Genomic DNA, 23,462 nt, shown 5'->3' with positions numbered 1-23,462 from the left:
TGCATTGCTTTTAAGTTTATTTGGACTTGTGTTTATGGCTAGAATTGGATCTTGGCATCCACATATATGCTGTTGGACTGTGGTTGGGTTTTCATATAACTACTGCTGAACGTCTTGGCATAAGATTCTTAGTGTTACCTGAGGCTTAAAAATGAGGTATTGATTTCTTCTGCGAATGTAGTTGGTGAAGGAAAACTATCAAAGCAAAAGTCTGGATGAAGTAGTGTTTGAGGCAAAGAAAAAAAACAGGAGCTCATTTTAACTTCGTAATGACCAATGTATGAACCACAAAAGCCAAAGAGGATCAGAAGATGGCTTGAGTGAATAGTACGACGTATAAGATCAAAGCCTGAGCAGCACCTACGGCCTGGTCTTAGATTCCTCATATTTAGCATTTACCATACTATGTTAACTGCAGCTGTGTTCCAACCGAGTACATCTGGACAAAAACCTCAAAATTTCAGATCAGTTGTCACGTCACCTCTTTCTCCCCCATCTCATAGATCACGTTATCAGATGACATTTCAGCCGTTGCCCCACTCACACAGCGCGAGCTGTGAGGGACCTTTGACGTCGCCGGGCTCCGATTGCGATTGTTCCTGAGAGACAGTACTGCGGATGTTTTTTGTCAGCGGCTGGTGTGCCTGTACCCTTGGGAGCTCTAGATTGCCCTCAACACAGTAGAGGGGCAGGATGGACCAGGTCCCAGTGCACAGCAGTCACTTGGTCTGAAAAGCAAGTCTAACAACACAGAAGCTCGCTTTTTTTCCTTTCTCTCTCACTCTTTCTCTTTCTCTGCTTCTCCCTCTGTCACTCTCTTTCTTTTTCTCTTTCCTTTCAATTGCTTTTTGCACAGATATGAAGCTGCATTTTTTTATCAACTCTGCAGCAGGGAATGGCATGACGAGATCATCGTCTTGACACAAAAAGTGAAAATGAGAAATTACATATTTAGGGCCTGATACAGTCTAATAGCCACACATCCAGACAATCACACGTTCACACATTCAGACAATAAAGAAACGTATTGTGATTGCATTGAATGTTCTAATTGCTTGTAATTATGTCCGCAACAAAAAAATCACTTACTGTGATGACAGATAATTCTGGTAATTAAAGTCGTATTTAAAATAGAAACAACTATTCTACAATTTGTCACTGTTAATTCAGAATCCAGTTGTAAATGAAAGTTCAGTCTGCAAACAGTCATGAATAAAACATCTTCACAACAGGCAGTATAAATATAGTCCCATTCCTGCATATTCTGAAATGATTTCCAAAATGTGACCGGTTTGATCTATTCTAATTGTTTTGACTAAATTATAATCTCCATGCAACTTGGTACTGTATCTACTAATACAACTTGTAATAGTTACTGTGCATCTATAAAAACGAGATTATGAGTGACCGTGATCAAGGTTCTGAACTTACTGTACATTGAAGTATGTAATGGCTTTTGCACAACACATCTGTTATGTTGTAAAAAGCACACCATATCCACCTCTTTACTGACCAATCGCAAAACGTCCCGAAAGCTAATCGCTGGCTGATCACTGAGGCACAGACAGTAGTATTAGCTCCCTGTGGGCTGAGGCATCTGTTGCAGTGGTCTGATCTTTCCAACAGAAGATTGGACATTTAGAAGCCAGTTGGACAAGCCCCATGCCTGCTGTGACTCCACTTCCTGCCTCTGGCAGAGGGCCACCAATCACCAAGAACTACTGAACCAGGGTGTGCCAAGAGACAGTGTTGCCGAATCTGTCCCAGACACCATAGCTTGGTGTTCTCCCAGTGGTATTTCACTTTCCTTATAGTTGCAGTGATTAAGTGTATTCATGTGAGCTTAGTTCATGATCTTCTAAGGCCATGTTTTAGGCTAACATTACTCTTGTATTCAGTGGTATTTCTCCTTTCAGACATGCTTTTCACAGATGACTACATTTCACAGAGCTTATTTAATCAACTAGACCTATTATTTTTTTTAAAAAAGGAAAGAAAAGCAAAGAGAAAAGGCATTGGACAAATTAGCCACACTGGTGAGTCATGTGGCGAGCCAGTTCTTGGGTCTCCAGAACACTTCCTCAGCAAAAAAGTGTTTGTGATCATCCCAAAGGGTTCGTCCTTTCCGGTTAAGGTGAATCACTGCACCATTTTTAGCAAACATCATCAAAAATGTAAAAAAAAGAAAAAGATTATTGACCACTCCAGAAGTATTTTTACCTTTGCAGGAACGGGGTTTTGGTGAACAGATTGGGGGTGTTTAGTTTTTTCCTAGTCTAGATTTAAATTTTAATCAAATTATAAAACCTAAACCAAAAATGTTTGTTACAATATATTTTCATCACACTTCACAAACCCTTAATTCAGTGGTAAAAAGAAAAGCTACAATACAGAGAGAAGCCTGAGATATTATAACCTGTAGTTCCTCTCTGATGTGTTTTTGATTAAAGCACTTGAACATGGTTGAAGGTCACAGAAGTGGAAGAATGTGCCACTGTGCTACTCCCAGAGACCCCACCACTGCCTCAGGAAGCTGAAAGGCTTCCATCTAAAACAGTCGTATCCACCAAGAACCTTCGTTTTATAATTGCTGTAACCCAACTTTACCTCTCTAACTGCAGTGACTGAATATTATGCAGTGTAAGTGCGTTTAGATTCAGCACTGGAATGTGTCCAGAGCGGCTGGATCTGCAAGTTGAGATGTCCATAAATGAATTCTTGATCAAAAGCAGGTGCAGAGAGGATGGTGTGTTCTTTTTCTGTGGACTGTATGGACTGTATCCTGGATGCTGAGAGCTAAGTGTGCAAGCGTAGCTTGATCAGCAGATTTCCCTGGAAATGCTGCCAAAGTGTGTAGGATTCTTACAGGGGAAAATTAAGAACAAAACCAAGGATCTAGTTTTAGGACTGATTTAATCATTTGGATGGCTAATATTGTTTTTTTTTTTTAAAGGTGCAATATTTCTGTTGCCTCTGTGGCTTAAAAGCTGCACGCTGACCCTGGTACTGTAATATTGACCAGGTGGATCACCATTTTGGATTCCTGGAGGTCAGAATACACTCTGGCAATGTTACAAAGAGGAGAGCAAGACTGAGCCAAGCCACCTGATGCCTCCTGCGTGACCTCAGACAGTGTGTGCTGTGTAAAGTGTACTTAGAATATGCATGAGGCCATGCGGCTGCATTTACTGGAAATGCTAATACCCTTCCTGTCTTTGATCATAAAGAAACACGAGGGGAAAGGGTGTATGTACTATTCATCACAGCCACAAACACTGATGCTTAGTGCCTAGATGCTTTATAAAGCTGCACGATCTGACCTATGACCTAGGCTGGAATTTAGGAATGTTATTCATGACAGTGACCAATCCTGTGTTTCCCAATGCTGTCCGTTATTAATTGTGAAGATAGCAAACCAACGAGGGCAACACATTTGTACATGGAAATGGAAATACTTTATTTCACCATTAGACAAGAGCAAGCGGAAGAATCATTGTAAACTGTGAAATAAATCAAACCAAAAAAAGACAGTAAAGTGTAAAAAAAAGTGTCATGGAATCACAAAATATAGACAACAGAAGTGAAACAGAAGTGCACTAACGTTTACTTACTATCTAGGGTCCCTACTTCTGGTTTGATAAAGTGTTAGAAATTAAAGAATATGCTTTTTAACATCCAGTGTGGTCATGCCAGTGTATAGAGCATTTTGTACAGAGCAGTACTTCAGATGAGCTTTTTCACATTGACGTGAAGAAATGAATGCCTCCTGCAGCAGTGAGGTTCTCTGTCATCAGTTTGGTATAATACACATTTTGCATTTGGTATAAAGTAGATTCAGGGCGAGGTGGAAAGGGTGAGAAACACTGTACACGTGCCTTTAGCCTTCCGTTGAGTAGCTAGAGGCACTTGGGGTCCACTGAGCAACAAATATGTCCGTTCTGGAGAAGAAAGAGAGAGAGAGAGAGAGAGAGAGAGAGAGAGAGAGAGAGAGAGAGAGAGAGAGAGAGAGAGGAGAATATTAGTGAAGCAGTTACAGATATGGTGTTGATAGAACCGATATGACCTTGATAGATTGAGTTTGCTAGAACAGGTATGATCTTGGTAGAAAGAATATGGCCTCGCTAGAATGAATATGACCTCAGTAGAACAGATATGACCTTGGTACAACACACATGACCTCGGGGGAACAGATATGACCTCAGTAGAACGGATGTGATCTTGGCAGAACTGAAGGAACAAACACCCTCAACTGCAGCTGACCTTTCTCTTTGCTTACTGACATTTACTCAGAAAACGGTGACGACCGGCTACCAAGGAAGCCCGGCTGAGTGTGGTTTGGCAGGTGCTGTGGCTACACCTTGCACTGGCAGAGGGTGCAGTCGGTGCCGCGTTTGGTCCAGAAGGCCCCGCTGAGGCGTGGCAGGCCGTGCTCGTCCTCGCAGGTCTTGGTGATGTCGTGGCGGACCCTCTGTGCCTGGCACGGGTCCGAGACGCAGCGGGAACAGCACTCGCCCTCGGGCACCAGCGTGAAGTCGCAGTCCGCCGGCGGGCAGGACACGGGCCAGCAGTCCACTTCCCCCTGCTGGAGAGCACACACACACACACACACACACACACACACACACACACACACACACGTCAGTGGGAGCCCATCACCGCATCTCTTCACCACCGTCCACTTGCCCTTCCCATGTGGCGCTCCTACTTACCCTCTCTGCAGGGCTACGCTACAGTGGCTAATCCTCCACAGCAGCCACAATGACTTGTGCTATAACCTCATCTACTTGTGCTTTGTTTACTCTTTCAGCAGAGGAGAGGAGGGAAGAGAATTGTACACCAACGCTTGTCAAGAGGGAGGGGGATCAGGTTTCTGAAGCCCCAAACTACACTGCAGCAATAACCTCAGTGTAATAGTCTCTGCCTCTGTAATGAAGATGACCCTAGCCTGCCCCGGGCAACTCGGACTCTCCTCCACAAACAACAGCCGTGCTACGTCCCTTGTAGCATTGCAGATTAGCTCGCTCTCTGTCTGTTAATTGAGGTCATATTTCACACAACCAGTCCCAAGCATCAAAACTAAGAATATATTTACAGTGTGGCGTTTATGAATAACCTCTGACTCTCTGGAGCAAATACCCCAATCTAATTCCTCATATGAACCAAGTATGGGAGGAAGCCCTTACTGCTAGCCTCGTGCTAGTCTCAGTAAGCCCTTACTGCTAGCCTCGTGCTAGTCAGTAAGTCCTTCCAATACAGGGTTTTCGTTTCAGCCAGCGTTATATATCAGGATGCGCAGCGATTTAACTCTGCCTGACTTTCATTTTAGCAGGTTTAACACTAACTCCGCTGCAGCACAAAGGAAGAGAAAGCAAGAGGAAGGGAGAGAGAGGAATTATGTATGTCTGTTAGTATGTAGTATGTATGTTAGCCTGTGGAGGTGCTGGACGTTTGTGTGTGATTACGTTTACGTATATAAGGAGTCAGATATCATGTTATGCGCTAATGCTCAGGTTATTAGGTACACCACCTACTCCAGACCCTCCACCCTAAGGGAGGCCACACATTCAGCTGTAGGTGCTACCGGCTCCATACTGGAACTTACTGCGTCAGCCTTATTGACCTTTATCTTGAGTGACCTGGTTTTGGTTTGGAGCAGGCCAAGTGTGTGTGTGTGTGTGTGTGTGTGTGTGTGTGTGTGGAACCTCAACCTTACAGATCCATTTAAAATCTCTTCATTGGAAAATCAATCTAGATTTCTGTCCTTAGAGCTGACTAAGACTAATTTCAGCCTGCTCATACTGAGATTTCTCTAATTAAAGTAAAAATGATGTTTAAATACACACTGGAAAAATAGCAGTAGTGCTACTCAGTGCTGCCTTTAGTACCATTGAGCATAAAATTCACATATATAGTGATTTCTAGATTTTTTGTCTCTCATAATGGACCTAACCTAATGTACCTAAGATGAAAATATCAGACCCCTCCAAGTAGGAGAACTTGCAAAGTGGCAGGGTGTTCAAATATATATAATGATATCAATATATGAGTTGCTCTTTTAAAAACAGGTCATTCATGAAAGAGGACAACAGAAACATGGCACAACTGTGCTGCGAACAAGTTTCTGTCACTCAACTCACTCCTGCGTGCACAGACCTGTCTGAAGGAACAACTGCACGGTGTCCTCACGAAAGTGCCGGCTCAGTGGACACCGTACACCAATACAGCGGAGGATTCTCTGCACCGTGCTAACTCATCTCCGTCCCATATGGTTACCACCATTCGCCCATATGTTCTCAGTCATTTCCATCGGGACGATTTCTCTCCAGAACGCAACCTGGAGAGTCTCCTTCCCAGGAGAAAATCAGGAGGAGGGGTGTGTGCGGGGCGAGGGTGACAGGGCGACAGCTGGAAGGCTCCGGGGGAGGGCGAGCACCCCCCCACACCCCCCCTCCGCACGGCCTGGGTGAGGCGCATCATCCCGAGAAGCTGTGGGCTGCTCTCCTGTTCTATATTTTATTCCCTTTTCATTCTCACCTGCGTGCCCCTGCTTTCTGATTCATTCCCTCCCTTCTTTCTGCTCTCCTGTCTCGGGCACCTGTCTCACTCTCTCTCCCTCATCTGCGTCTTGCTCTCTCATCCACCCTCATCCTCCTGCCTCCTTTCTCTTCTCCACCCTGTTGTCTTCCTCCGCCTTTCATCCCGCAGTTCGTTTCATCCTGTTCGTTGTTCTCTCCTGTCCTGCCGCTGAGATGACAATTAAAATCTCTCTCTCGCTCTCTCCGTCTGCCTTTACTGCCTGTGAGAACCCATGCAGGAACATCTCTAGATGAACAAAAGCTTCCTGTGTATGAAACACCCCTCCTGCTGCACTTCTGTGTGTTCATATCCTAATGTTTAAGACACAGAGGGCTGTGACATACCATGGTAAGAATTAACTTGAAAAGGTGCTCAAGTGTGTGTGTGTGTGTGTGTGTGTGTGTGTGTGTGTGTGTGTGTGTGTGTGTGTGTGTGTGTGTGTGTGTGTGTGTGTGTGTGTGTGTGTGTGTGTGTGTGTGTGTGTGTGTGTGATTGGGGGAGGAGGTGAGGGTTGCAGAGGGGTCTGAGGGTTTTCCGCTGTGTTTGATCTGCTCGCAAGCACAAAACATCAGACACACCTCCACCCGGCGGCTCCTGGCAGCCTAGAGCACAGGTGATGTGTGGGAACTGCACCCACCCTCCAGGGAGCCACGCCACAAGCACACTGCATCCCCTCGTTTTCCTGAAGAGCAGAAGCTCTCTCCCTCATGAATGACAAGTAAGGCATTTGCATCTGATGAACATATGGACGGGCTGGGGGAAACAGCTGTGATGAGAGGGGGGCGGGAGTGAGGTGTCTCATCACAAAAAGAGGAGTGCAGAAGTGTCTTCCTGTTTTCTGACTCCGCAGGAGGGCGTGGAGGCAGCGGAGGGGAGGAAAGCAGGAGAGTGATGCAATGAGGAATGAATGAAGGCAACGCTGACGATCGCTTTGCTTGCTCTGCAGAGATTACCATCACACGCCCACTAATGGCAAGAAAGTGTTTGATTACTTAACGGAAGTGTCATATTATGTTCTTCAGCTGGATAGTGGCCAAAATGATAACTACTGGCTTTAAGCAAAATTATGGCTAGCTGTATCAAAGCTGTTAAATAAAGCTGTCTACAAATGGTGTAAAGAATCATTATAGTCACATGAGTTTGAGCTGTGTCCTATGTAACCGATCGACATGGTGGTTATCAGTGTGTTAATGCAGCTCTGGTCTGTGTCAGCAGGTTGAAGAGGAGACAAGACTTCATGGCACAGATTCATCGTGGTCCTGATTATGACACTATATGAATTGTAAGAAAGAGTCTCCACTACTGTGAAAGTAGTCTAGCACAAAACTAAAACCCGTGTTCAGATAATGAACCTTCAGACCTGTATGTGTTACTATATGTGTGCGTGTCTCTCCTCAGATACTGTCACAACTGGCTGCTTTATGCTTTTATGCATTTTTTATCACAGTTCTGACTTTGTCTCATTTAATAAGGTAACACCATGAAGCAGTCGGTGTGTGTGTGTGTGTGTGTATGAACGCATGCTTGCTTTTCTCACCAGACACTGGCACTGTTGGCAGTTCTCGGTCCAGGTGTCTCCACTGGCGTAGGTGAGCAGGCCGTTTTGGTGCAGGCACTGTGAGCTGAGGCGTGGATCACACTCTGGGCAGCAGAACAGGTCCACAGTGGGGTTCCCACAGTCACACACCATACGCCTGCACATCACCTGTCCCACCTGAAGACCAACACACACAACATAACCTCAGTAAACATGTGTGTGCTAATGTTTTTGTGTGGGTGTGTGTCTAGTATATGCTGAGCCGTCAAGGTCAAAGGGACACATCTGAAATATGCAGAGCATACAGGCAACAAGCACTTTTTTGAAGCACTGACTTTATACTGATCATTTTATTAGGTGCACAGATCTCACGGGTGCATTTTATAGATGTACCATTACATGCATAGACATACTCCATAAATCACTGGGCAGGACCGCTGGACATCATCTAGGACCATCCTTAATACAGCACGGACACTGACACTGCTGTGGGTTTGCTGCTGGCATTTCCACATGGCCCGAGAACCGTCTGACGCCTACAGATATCCAGCCAATAGGAGTGCTGTTGTTGAGACTGACCTCTGAGTAAGAGGCTGTGTGTGTGGCTAACACGTGCATAGGAGTGGACGGGCTGCAGGGAGTTTCTAATCTCTATGTGTCTCATGAAGTGGGCGGTCATTGTATCAGGGATTTGCTTTGGTCCTGAAAGAATAAATTCATCTGTTACCGCAAGCAGATATAACCTTGATCACTCAGTGACCGGTAGATCTTGAAGAAAAAAAAAAAAAACCTTTCCACTTCACAAATACAATTACATGTTTGTGCTTCTGTTCATTCATCCACAGAGAAGCTAATATTGACTGACAGTTTCCCCATTTTCAAATCAATTAAAATGAGTCACCTAATTAGAGATTATTTTCTCACTCTGTCCTTCACCATGAAGTGACTAATTGGTAGGCTGATTATTTCATATCTAAAAGCCCGTCTTCTTCCATGACACCTTCCAACACAAGAAAACATTTCAATTAAAGACTTAATTATTGAACGTGACCAGGGGAACTTATGGAGGTCAGCAAGTTAATGGAAATACTATTCTTAAAACACTTCAAAGCATACGTCAAATTAGGAGCAATTAACTTCCCTCGTTACCCAGCACTTAAGGGAGTGCTGTCATTTCCACCCACAGATACAAAATTGTTAAAATATTAAAAAACTCTTTTTACATATGAATTATTAAGTATTCCCTTTCCCTACCATTACAGTATGTATGGATGGGCAGAAACGATTGGTCTACTGCTGCTTCCACTTATAAATCTAAAGCTAATTATTTCAAAATGACAATTGATTATTGCAAACGAGAGAGCAGCTCCACCACAGGGGTTAGACTACAGCTAGACCACAACAACCATCTGAGTTCATTACACACCACGCTTTGGCTGTGCATGGCTGCAAGTGTTTGATCAAAGCCAACCCTCCATCCTACCCACAATTCCTCACTCACTTGGCACGAGCAGACGGAGCAGCGGTCGTTGTCCAAGACCCAGATCTGACCATTGTGTTTCACCTTGTTGTCGTGGATACAGTCGCCAGTGCAGTTGTGTCCATGGGGACACCTGCAATCGTACCCGCCGTCCAGGTTGAAACAGATGGTGTCATTGGCACAGGTACTTCTGCCCAGTTTACACTCATCTATATCTAGATCAAGGATGAGAGGGAGGATTAGTTCATCATGAAAAACTTCCCTGAATCTGTTTTTTAATCTTGGTAAATAGGACAGTAGATTATGCAGCTTGGATTACCTTCACAAGACTCTCCATTGGCTGTGAACATGCCGTTGTCGTGGTATCCATCACGGCACTCACAGTGGTACCAGCCAGGTAAGTTTACACAGATAGCATGAGTGTCACACTCCACAAAGCCCTCGGAGCATTCATCTATATCTATGGGGGGCGAAGAGAGGTGTCTTTACAGTGTGAGCAACCAATAACCACTCAGCAACTTGGGTGATGATTCCAACTGAACAGGCGTTTGTCCAAGTGGCTGCCTTACAGGGCCCTGTATGTCTCACTGAGTGCTCTCCACACCACTCTCCCTGTCTGCAGGAGTATGAGACGTGGGCTGCTCTGTCTACAGGAGTATGAGACGTGGGCTGCTCTGTCTGCAGGAGTATGAGACGTGGGCTGCTCTGTCTACAGGAGTATGAGACGTGGGCTGCTCTGTCTGTATGAGCATGTCACTGGGGCTGCTCTGTCTACAAGAGTATGAGATGTGGGCTGCTCTATCTACAGGAGTATGATACGTGTGCTGCTCTGTCTACAGGAGTATGAGACGTGAGATGCTCTGTCTACAGGAGTAAGATACGTGGGTTGCTCTGTCTACAGGAGTACGAGATGTGTGCTGCTCTGTCTACAGGAATATGAGATGTGGGCTGCTCTGTCTACAGGAGTGTGTCACTGGGGCTGCTCTGTCTGCTGTGATGACTGTATGTAGGAAAACTGCTCCTTCTAAATACTGCAGTACAACAAATGTAAAACATACTATAATCATAATTCACTAGATACTTAACAAGGTTAATTAATTCAAATGCTTAAGCAGAAAGACATGTACACAACATGAGTAAAGGAAGGAATTATGTTGGTTGTATATCAATATATCAATTAAAGTGGACCTTCATTAAAACAAACTGACACAACACATACTTGTTGATTTGAATTATAATATGAGTTATGTATCAGACGTACAGTGTTTATGGTTCTGATGTGGTGTTTTCTTCCTGCTCAGTTTCAGTCAAGATTCTAATGTTACTCACTGAGTACACAGATCTGTTAAAGCAGCCCGATAAATTACTTTGATATTATAATCATGTATATTATGATCAGTAGTAAACAGACCATGACGAACATCCAAGACTGTCAGTGTTTTCAGTTTTCACTGTTGCTGTTGTATCTAAGAGCCACAAAGATTAAAGTACATCAGCTAATTAACACGTGCACTGTGCTGTTTGGGGAGCTTTAAAGTGGAGACAGTGGCAGCACATTGTGTTCTCTTCAGTCTAGCCTGTGTGTCTACCCCCCCCCCCCCCCACACACACACACACACACGTCCCACACACACACGCCCCACAAACATGGCCCACACACATGCTCCACACACGCCCCACACACACACCCCAGGACACAGACACGCCCCCCCCCCCCCCCCCACACACACACACACACGCCCCACACACACACCCCAGGACACACACACGCCCCACACACACACACACACACACACACACACACACACACACACACACACACACACACACACGCCACACACACGCCCCACACACACACCCCAGGACACACACGCCCCACACGCACGCCCTAGCACACACACGTCACACACACGCCCCACACACATGCCCCACACACACGCCCCAGCACACACACACACACACACACATGCTCCAGCACACACGCCCCACAAACATGGCCCACACACATGCTCCACACGCCCCATCACACACGCCCCAGCACACACGCCACACACACGCCCACACACACACCCCAGCACACACACACGCCCCACACGCACGCCCTAGCACACACACGTCACACACACGCCCCACACACATGTCCCACACACACGCCCCACACACACGCTCCAGCACACACGCTCCAGCACACACACACACACCAGCACACATGCCCCACACACACGACCCACACACACCACAGCACACACACCCCAAACACACACACACATCCCACACACACCCCAGCACACACACCCCAGCACACACATACTGGAATGCAGAGTCCAGAAATGGAAAAGCAACAATAGAAGAAAAAGGAGCAGGATCTTGGCCACAGTAACAGACTGCACACACTTAATTACAGTCCACCGCTGCAGTCGATGACATAAGATAAACTTCCTACTTTCCACATTAACGTTGCGTTTTTTGAAGATCACCCATAAATCCCAAAGCTAATTCCATTAGAAATCAGAACAGATGTGATCACTTGACCAGTTCACCACGTCTACAACAATGCACAACCACAGTGCACTTCTTATAATGGACTGCACCTGAATTCAATACTGACCCACACAAACAAGCTTTAATATTTACAGGACATCATATTTCAAATAATGTGTCATTTGGTATTAGTGGGCAGAGGGCCAAGCTGCTTATTAAGAGAGCAGTCACAGAGAGGTCTTAGGATGATGAAGCACTCTCACTAGCTCTGGGATGGGTTCATTATGGCTGCCACACATGAGCTTGCCCTCATCATCCAGAAAATGACTTTGCTTAAGTCCCGACGTCCCGCGTCAGCACACACTCTTGCTCGACCCGCTGCTGTGAGCCAGCTATGGAGGCTGTGGCGCCATTGGAGTTTTGGAACCACCCCCTAAGTTCAACCACGCCCTAATGCCAACCACACCCTATTGTCAACCACCCCCTAAGTTCAACCACGCCCTAAGGCCAACCACACCCTATTGTCAACCACCCCCTAAGTTCAACCACGCCCCAAGGCCAACCACGTCCTATCATCAACCATGCCCTAAGTTCAACCACGCCCCATGGCCAATGACGCCCTATAATCAACCACACCCTAAATTCAACCACGCCCCAAGGTCAACCATGCCCTATGGTCAACCACCCCCTAAGTTCAACCACGCCCCGAGGCCAACCACGCCCCGAGGCCACGCCTTTTAGTAATGGAGATTTATTACACAAGCCTGACAATACAGCACCGTGTCCTAGGCACAAAGTCTGTTTCCACATCAATGTTACACAAGAGAAGTTTTAGTACAAAGCTTCAGCAGCAAAAATTACCTGCTGCCTATTAACTATTACTAATGTATTCTTCTCCTTTGCATTTTTGCAGTTGTAATGAGTCATATTACCATATCAGTTTGCACTTCAAAGAAGTCCTAAATCGCTTTATTTGGGAGCACAGCCAGGAAAACTATTTAACGGAACAAAACGCAGAACATAAAGGTAAAGCCTACAGGGACCGCAACTCTGGTGTATCTGAACATGTGACTTCACTCTTGAATGTCTGCATCTTACTGCTGATCAGTTCCATCAGAACCTCCTGAGCACGTTTCCTCCGATACTCCTCATATTCCATTACTGAAACATGATCTTCAAAGATCTTCCATCACATCACAGCACACTCGATTTGTAAGTTCAGACACTCTCCTTGCGTTCTGCTGCGGTCCAGTCTGGCGCGCCTATAGCTGGTGCCATCTGCATTCTTCATCTGCAGTCCTTCCAAAGTTCTTCGGCACAGCTGAAGGTGAAGTCCCACGGGGAGCAGGTGGAGGTGGATGGAGGCGCCACAGTAACTTGGCTTCAGCTGGGTCACAGCACACACTCCGCCCCACTGCCCTGGAGGGTCCGGCTAGCGCCCTGAAGGATCACTACCCACGAGGCAGACGCTGTGTGAGCTCCTCTCTCACCAGGCCTGCGGTGTGCGTGGTTAACGTCCCATGAAACTGCATCAGCTGGCCAGTGCAAAAAAAAAAAAAACACTCTCTCGACGCGACAGTCATGAAATTCTAATTCCTCTATCTGTTGATGTGCGAGCCATATTAACCGAAGCCACTGCAACATCAACCATTACTGTGTTTTTCAAACATTGTCAACAATTCACAATCTGAACTTTATGTAAAACACAGTTCATCCTTGTTCATTCTTTACAAAGGTTACCATCAAACATCTAATGCCATTAACAGAACAGAGTACAGGACCACAGGCATAAAACAGGTTCGGGCTGCGTCAAGCACGCCCAGCAAACAGCACCCAAACACCCTCGTTATCTTCACAGCTGTGGGCCGAGCTCAACAGAAATACTGCAGATGAAACCATTTTTTTCTTTTAAAGGGCACTCCCGCTGGGCTGCTCTGATGAAATCTCTCGTGCTCTTTGTGGTGGGTGGACTTTGAGTTTTGGCAGAACACAGAGGCGGTTGGAATTTAAAATCGACATACGGCCATGCTGCCCCCGCTCCAGGATGAAGACAGCGAGTCTGAGACTCATTCCCCTCCATGTAGAAAAACCGACAGAGGAGATGAGACACGCATGTGCTGACTCGGAGTCTCTGCCCTATGAGACGTCACGTCAACTCCTCCGCCCGTAGCTCTTCTCCTTCTGCTCTGGGACCCCACCCCTCAGCACCACCCGCAACTGTCCTGCGCGTGGAAGAGCACTGCGTGTGTGGCAGAGCGTCATGTCACGCAATGCTCTCGCACGCCACCGTCGGGCGGGGCCTGCTGCAAGGTGCACGATGAGCTACTGTGCAGGACCCTGCAGGGCTCGCTAACATGCACGCACACTCCCGTGTCCTCCTGCGGCATTGAAGTTTTTTTTTTTTGAAGTTTGAAAAGTTTTTATTTCGGTTATGTGCTCCACAATCAAAAAGAATATATATACCAACAAAACAAACAAAACAACAACACAACCTCAGTTATAAATAAACCTGTCAGCAAAATACATATAACCGAAAAGGTATAGGTTGAAGCTTGTAGCTTATTTTACCTACCCTTTTTACATTAAGCCATTCTCACAATTTGTATACCAAAGCCAAGTCACAAAATAAGATTAAAATAAATAATAAATAAATGAATAAGTAAATATCACCTAATCCATAAATAATCACTGTACAAGTTTATAAGAATTTACTATTTTACTCTTGTACATTTTTTTGAATTTACTTACTGAACTACACATTTTCATTTCCTTACTGCAACTATTCCATAAAGTTAACCCCCTAACCGATACACATCTATTTTTTATATTAGTCCTTGCTCTTATTTTTTTAAATCTACTTGTTTCCCTAAGTTCATATGTGTTGTCTCTGATTTCAAATAACTTTTGTATACTGTTAGGAAGAGAATTTTTTTCTGCCTTATACATTATCTGTGCAATATGTAAATCAACTATATCATGAAATTTTAGAGCATGTTTTTTAAGAAACAGTTTATTGTGGGAATCTAATCTAAATGTGGGCATTGTGGGAGGTGCCGCATGCTCGGCCCATCTCAGGATGTCTGGACCTGTCCCTGCCGGTCCATGCCGGTCCCTGCCGATCCCCCTCCACTGGTTACAGGTGAGCTTGTGATAGGTGAGAGGGTCTGTTTGCAGTGTTGCCATAGTTACTTTGAAACAGTAATCTGACTACTGACTACTTCTTTAAAAAGTAACTCAGTTAAGTTACTGACTACTTGCTTTTAAAAGTAACTAAGTTAGATTACTTTTAGTTACTTTCAGCAGAGGCTGATCCCCCGCCCCTATAACATGAAAATGACTACCAGTTCTGCCAATACTCACTTTATTGGCATGTATTTTAACCGGAACATCAAAAATGACACTGGCATTTGTAAACTTTTTCTTGAAATAAAAAATCTAGTTTATTTACCTCTGATCCACATCTATAATTCAAGGAGTTACTAGTTCGATCTGGCGCCAACCACCGGCGATCGATAGATCGCGATATAATACTGAATTTAGTCCATTTTACACCCCGCCCGGTAACAATTTACGTTCGCCGCCAACCCCCGGTTTTTTTATTTTTCAGGTTTGACGTTGTGTTTTTGAAAGTAGACAGCACTCTGTCGCCAGGACAGAGTGTACAACGGACCTTAATGTTGACATCCTTAGCCGAAAGAAAATCAAAATAATGCCTGTATTTCCAGCTGCTAAAGGCGAACCTCTCCTTCCATCTGACTTTGGCGCCGCAGAGCAGAGATGACGTAACCGCGTAAGAAACGTGTAGCCAAAAAATAAGAATGAATAACCTACGTTCCCCCTGAAATGCAGAAATAGTAATGCACTATGTTTTAGATAAGTAACTTTAATCTGACTACTAGTTTTTAAATAGTAGTTGCGTTAGACTACTCGTTACTGAAAAAAGTAGTCCGACTACAGTAACGCGTTACTAAGTAACGCGTTACCGGCATCACTGTCTGTTTGTGGCTTTGTTACCTATAGCATGGGTTAAAGCAAGAAATTTTCATTTGACTGAAAATTTTTCCTGGCAAAAGACAATGCCAGTAATTATCATGGCCTGGCGGTTAGGGAACTGGTCTTGTGACCGGAGGGTTGTGGGTTCGATTCCCAGACCTGAGGCCATGACTGAGGTGCCCCTGAGCAAGACCCTTAACCCTCAATTACTCACTTGTATAAAAATGTAAGTTGCTCTGGATAAGGGCGTCTGCCAAATGTAAATTACTGACAATGTGGTGTAGTTGGGACAAGGCCTCTTTTGCCTAATTCTACATAATAAACACATTTATAAAGTATATTTATCTAAACAGCCTGTGTAAGGACAGAAGAGAGAATCTATGAAGCAACAAAATGCAACACCTGAGCAATAAATGTACATAAATGTTTATATAATGGAGTTATCTGGGGGTCCTCCTCCAGAAAATTATTTAAAAATCAAGTCAAATTTAATGAATCCTGGTGAGTTTTAAAAGGTATGAAGCTCTCTTGGTTTTATCAGATTCACTATAGCAAAAACATAAGTTGTAAGATTACCTGCTTTAAGTAGATATGTTACAAAAAAATTAAATATCCAAAAATGGCAAATTAAATCACACCACTGGATAGAGCTTTTAAATACAAACAGAACAACACCATCCATGTTAAATTGGTTTAGAAATAAAAAGTTGACATTTTAAATGGAAGAAATGCGACTATTTTCTCCGACTGTATTAAAGCTAAATGAAGAAAAGTCAGTGATCGGTGGAGAGATTATCCAGTATAAATAACCATAACTTCTATATTTCACTACAAATTCAAATAAAAATTGAAATGTAGTGACTTTATAGTATGGACATGCCATTATAATATTCAAAATGAATGAACAAATGAATATTTAATTATTAGTACATTGGGCTGAAGCGTGGCGCGCGCGAAGTTACAAAATTCAAGAGGTGCACGACCTCGCGAATTGCCAGCGCGCGAGGCTCTCGCGCACGGGTGGAGCCACCGCGATTACGTCATTTTCGGCGCGCATATATATCAGGCATACTCAACTAAATTTGTCCGCGGTCCAATTTTGGCAGATACCTGTGACCCGAGGTCTGGTGCGGCGGGGGTGGCGAATGTAAGTTGTTGAGAAGGGGGTGGGGGGGGGTGGTTAACGTAAGTTGTTGGGGGGGGGGGGGACGTAAGTTGTTGAGCGGGGTAGCAAACGTAACCCTCGTGACGGAGTGTTTTTTCAATAGCCCTGAAATAAATGCTACGGTTTTGTTTTGGTCCGTATCCAGTTAATCAGGAATGAGATTGGGTCCGGACAGGACTGCGTTCGGGTCCGGATCCGGACCGCGGTCCGCCAGTTGAGTACCCCTGATATATATATACATCCCGTGCTGAAGAGCGCCAGTGAGAGAATCATATTTTGGCCACAAAACAGATAGCACGCGCGTGTGTGGTTTATTATGATTTGACGGAATTTTCCCCCCAAAAAATCAAATGACGGAAATCCGTCGTAGTGACGGAGAACTTTAACCCATGACCTATAGGTACAGATCACGACTCCAGGAAAGGTTCAAAAGTAGCACGGGCAACCCACTGTGTATGACTCTGACACCTAATATACACGACTCCCTAACATATGACTCCCACACCTAATATACACGACTCCCTAACATATGACTCCCACACCTAATATACACGACTACCTAACATATGACTCCCACACCTAATATACACGACTCCCTAACATATGACTCCCACACCTAATATACACGACTACCTAACATATGACTCCCACACCTAATATACACGACTACCTCACATGTGACTCCCACACCTAATATACATGACTACCTAACATATGACTCCCACACCTAATATACACGACTACCTAACATATGACTCCCACACATAATATACATGACTCCCTAACATATGACTCCCACACCTAATATACACGACTCCCTAACATATGACTCCCACACCTAATATACACGACTACCTAACATATGACTCCCACACCTAATATACACGACTACCTAACATATGACTCCCACACCTAATATACACGACTCCCTAACATATGACTCCCACACCTAATATACACGACTCCCACACCTAATATACACGACTCCCTAACATATGACTCCCACACCTAATATACACGACTCCCTAACATATGACTCCCACACCTAATATACACGACTCCCTAACATGTGACTCCCACACCTAATATACACGACTCCCTAACATGTGACTCCCACACCTAATATACACGACTCCCTAACATGTGACTCCCACACCTAATATACACGACTCCCTAACATGTGACTCCCACACCTAATATACACGACTACCTAACATGTGACTCCCACACCTAATATACACGACTCCCTAACATGACTCCCACACCTAATATACACGACTCCCTAAAATGACTCCCACACCTAATATACACGACTCCCTAACATGTGACTCCCACACCTAATATACATGACTCCCACACCTAATATACACGACTCCCTAACATATGACTCCCACACCTAATATACATGACTCCCTAACATGTGACTCCCACACCTAATATACACGACTCCCTAACATGACTCCCACACCTAATATACACGACTCCCTAACATGTGACTCCCACACCTAATATACATGACTCCCTAACATATGACTCCCACACCTAATATACATGACTCCCTAACATGTGACTCCCACACCTAATATACACGACTCCCTAACATGACTCCCACACCTAATATACACGACTCCCTAACATGTGACTCCCACACCTAATATACATGACTCCCTAACATATGACTCCCACACCTAATATACTAATATACACGACTCCCACACCTAATATACACGACTCCCTAACATATGACTCCCACACCTAATATACATGACTCCCTAACATATGACTCCCACACCTAATATACACGACTCCCTAAAATGACTCCCACACCTAATATACACGACTCCCTAACATATGACTCCCACACCTAATATACATGACTCCCTAACATATGACTCCCACACCTAATATACACGACTCCCTAACATATGACTCCCACACCTAATATACACGACTCCCTAAAATGACTCCCACACCTAATATACACGACTCCCTAACATGTGACTCCCACACCTAATATACATGACTCCCACACCTAATATACACGACTCCCTAACATATGACTCCCACACCTAATATACATGACTCCCTAACATGTGACTCCCACACCTAATATACACGACTCCCTAACATGACTCCCACACCTAATATACACGACTCCCTAACATGTGACTCCCACACCTAATATACATGACTCCCTAACATATGACTCCCACACCTAATATACATGACTCCCTAACATGTGACTCCCACACCTAATATACACGACTCCCTAACATGACTCCCACACCTAATATACACGACTCCCTAACATGTGACTCCCACACCTAATATACATGACTCCCTAACATATGACTCCCACACCTAATATACTAATATACACGACTCCCACACCTAATATACACGACTCCCTAACATATGACTCCCACACCTAATATACACGACTCCCTAACATATGACTCCCACACCTAATATACACGACTCCCTAACATATGACTCCCACACCTAATATACACGACTTCCACGCCTAATATACACGACTCCCTAACATGTGACTCCCACACCTAATATACACGACTCCCTAACATGTGACTCCCACACCTAATATACACGACTACCTAACATGTGACTCCCACACCTAATATACATGACTACCTAACATATGACTCCCACACCTAATATACACGACTCCCTAACATGACTCCCACACCTAATATACACGACTCCCTAACATGACTCCCACACCTAATATACACGACTCCCTAACATGTGACTCCCACACCTAATATACATGACTCCCACACCTAATATACACGACTCCCTAACATATGACTCCCACACCTAATATACATGACTCCCTAACATGTGACTCCCACACCTAATATACACGACTCCCTAACATGACTCCCACACCTAATATACACGACTCCCTAACATGTGACTCCCACACCTAATATACATGACTCCCTAACATATGACTCCCACACCTAATATACATGACTCCCTAACATGTGACTCCCACACCTAATATACACGACTCCCTAACATGACTCCCACACCTAATATACACGACTCCCTAACATGTGACTCCCACACCTAATATACATGACTCCCTAACATATGACTCCCACACCTAATATACTAATATACACGACTCCCACACCTAATATACACGACTCCCTAACATATGACTCCCACACCTAATATACACGACTACCTAACATATGACTCCCACACCTAATATACACAACTACCTAACATATGACTCCCACACCTAATATACACGACTACCTAACATATGACTCCCACACCTAATATACACGACTACCTAACATATGACTCCCACACCTAATATACATGACTCCCTAACATGTGACTCCCACACCTAATATACACGACTACCTAACATATGACTCCCACACCTAATATACACGACTCCCTAACATATGACTCCCACACCTAATATACACGACTCCCTAACATATGACTCCCACACCTAATATACACGACTCCCTAACATATGACTCCCACACCTAATATACACGACTCCCACACCTAATATACACAACTCCCACACCTAATATACACGACTCCCTAACATATGACTCCCACACCTAATATACACGACTCCCTAACATATGACTCCCACACCTAATATACACGACTCCCTAACATGTGACTCCCACACCTAATATACACGACTACCTAACATGTGACTCCCACACCTAATATACACGACTACCTAACATATGACTCCCACACCTAATATACACGACTCCCTAACATGACTCCCACACCTAATATACACGACTCCCTAACATATGACTCCCACACCTAATATACACGACTCCCTAACATATGACTCCCACACCTAATATACACGACTCCCTAACATGTGACTCCCACACCTAATATACACGACTCCCTAACATGTGACTCCCACACCTAATATACATGACTCCCACACCTAATATACACGACTCCCTAACATATGACTCCCACACCTAATATACACGACTCCCTAACATGTGACTCCCACACCTAATATACATGACTCCCACACCTAATATACACGACTCCCTAACATATGACTCCCACACCTAATATACATGACTCCCTAACATGTGACTCCCACACCTAATATACACGACTCCCTAACATGACTCCCACACCTAATATACACGACTCCCTAACATGACTCCCACACCTAATATACACGACTCCCTAACATGACTCCCACACTTAATATACACGACTCCCTAACATGTGACTCCCACACCTAATATACATGACTCCCTAACATATGACTCCCACACCTAATATACATGACTCCCTAACATGTGACTCCCACACCTAATATACATGACTCCCACACCTAATATACACGACTCCCTAACATGTGACTCCCACACCTAATATACATGACTCCCTAACATATGACTCCCACACCTAATATACTAATATACACGACTCCCACACCTAATATACACGACTCCCTAACATATGACTCCCACACCTAATATACACGACTCCCTAACATATGACTCCCACACCTAATATACTAATATACACGACTCCCACACCTAATATACAGGACTCTCTAACATGTGACTCCCACACCTAATATACATGACTCCCTAACATATGACTTCCACACCTAATATACACGACTCCCTAACATATGACTCCCACACCTAATATACAGGACTCTCTAACATGTGACTCCCACACCTAATATACATGACTCCCCAACATGTGACTCCCACACCTAATATACACAACTCCCTAACATATGACTCCCACACCTAATATACTAATATACACGACTCCCACACCTAATATACACGACTCCCTAACATGTGACTCCCACACCTAATATACACGACTCCCTAACATATGACTCCCACACCTAATATACACGACTCCCTAACATGTGACTCCCACACCTAATATACACGACTCCCTAACATATGACTCCCACACCTAATATACACGACTCCCTAACATATGACTCCCACACCTAATATACACGACTCCCTAACATATGACTCTCACACCTAATATACATGACTCCCTAACATATGACTCCCACACCTAATATACACGACTCCCTAACATGTGACTCCCACACCTAATATACACGACTCCCTAACATATGACTCCCACACCTAATATACACGACTCCCTAACATATGACTCCCACACCTAATATACACGACTCCCTAACATATGACTCTCACACCTAATATACATGACTCCCTAACATATGACTCCCACACCTAATATACACGACTCCCTAACATATGACTCCCACACCTAATATACACGACTCCCTAACATGTGACTCCCACACCTAATATACACGACTCCCTAACATATGACTCCCACACCTAATATACACGACTCCCTAACATATGACTCTCACACCTAATATACATGACTCCCTAACATATGACTCCCACACCTAATATACACGACTACCTAACATGACTCCCACACCTAATATACATGACTCCCTAACATATGACTCCCACACCTAATATACACGACTCCCTAACATATGACTCTCACACCTAATATACATGACTCCCTAACATATGACTCCCACCCCTAATATACATGACTACCTAACATATGACTCCCACACCTAATATACATGACTCCCTAACATATGACTCCCACACCTAATATACACGACTCCCTAACATATGACTCCCACACCTAATATACACGACTACCTAACATATGACTCCCACACCTAATATACACGACTCCCTAACATATGACTCCCACACCTAATATACACGACTACCTAACATATGACTCCCACACCTAATATACATGACTCCCTAACATATGACTCCCACACCTAATATACACGACTCCCTAACATATGACTCTCACACCTAATATACATGACTCCCTAACATATGACTCCCACCCCTAATATACATGACTACCTAACATATGACTCCCACACCTAATATACATGACTCCCTAACATATGACTCCCACACCTAATATACACGACTCCCTAACATATGACTCCCACACCTAATATACACGACTCCCTAACATATGACTCCCACACCTAATATACTAATATACACGACTCCCACACCTAATATACACGACTCCCTAACATATGACTCCGTAACCTACATGACTCCCTCACCTAACATACACCCCCGAGATGTCAAAGTCATCTTTTATACACATTATTTACAGTGATG

The 23,462-nt window shown here is 44.4% G+C and overlaps 1 protein-coding gene across 1 annotated transcript in view; it reads right to left on the bottom strand.

Annotated features, from left to right (window-relative positions):
- Positions 1 to 3,438: 3,438 nt before the first annotated feature.
- nell2a (neural EGFL like 2a) overlaps positions 3,439 to 23,462 on the bottom strand; it is a 61,254-nt gene continuing 41,230 nt past the window's right edge. The window contains exons 16-20 of the mRNA XM_077007159.1: positions 9,913 to 10,053; positions 9,615 to 9,808; positions 8,114 to 8,290; positions 4,358 to 4,582; positions 3,439 to 3,938 (exon numbers count right to left, since the gene is read on the bottom strand). Of these exons, the coding sequence (XP_076863274.1) occupies positions 3,897 to 3,938; positions 4,358 to 4,582; positions 8,114 to 8,290; positions 9,615 to 9,808; positions 9,913 to 10,053 (779 nt within the window). The 3' untranslated portion in view covers positions 3,439 to 3,896. The remainder of the gene's footprint in view (positions 3,939 to 4,357; positions 4,583 to 8,113; positions 8,291 to 9,614; positions 9,809 to 9,912; positions 10,054 to 23,462) is intronic.

This window comes from Brachyhypopomus gauderio, chromosome 5 (assembly GCF_052324685.1).
Source record: "Brachyhypopomus gauderio isolate BG-103 chromosome 5, BGAUD_0.2, whole genome shotgun sequence".
NCBI classification, from domain to species: Eukaryota; Metazoa; Chordata; class Actinopteri; order Gymnotiformes; family Hypopomidae; genus Brachyhypopomus; species Brachyhypopomus gauderio.
The sequence above is the reverse complement of the archived record's forward strand: the minus strand, read 5'-3'. Positions and strand labels throughout refer to the sequence as shown.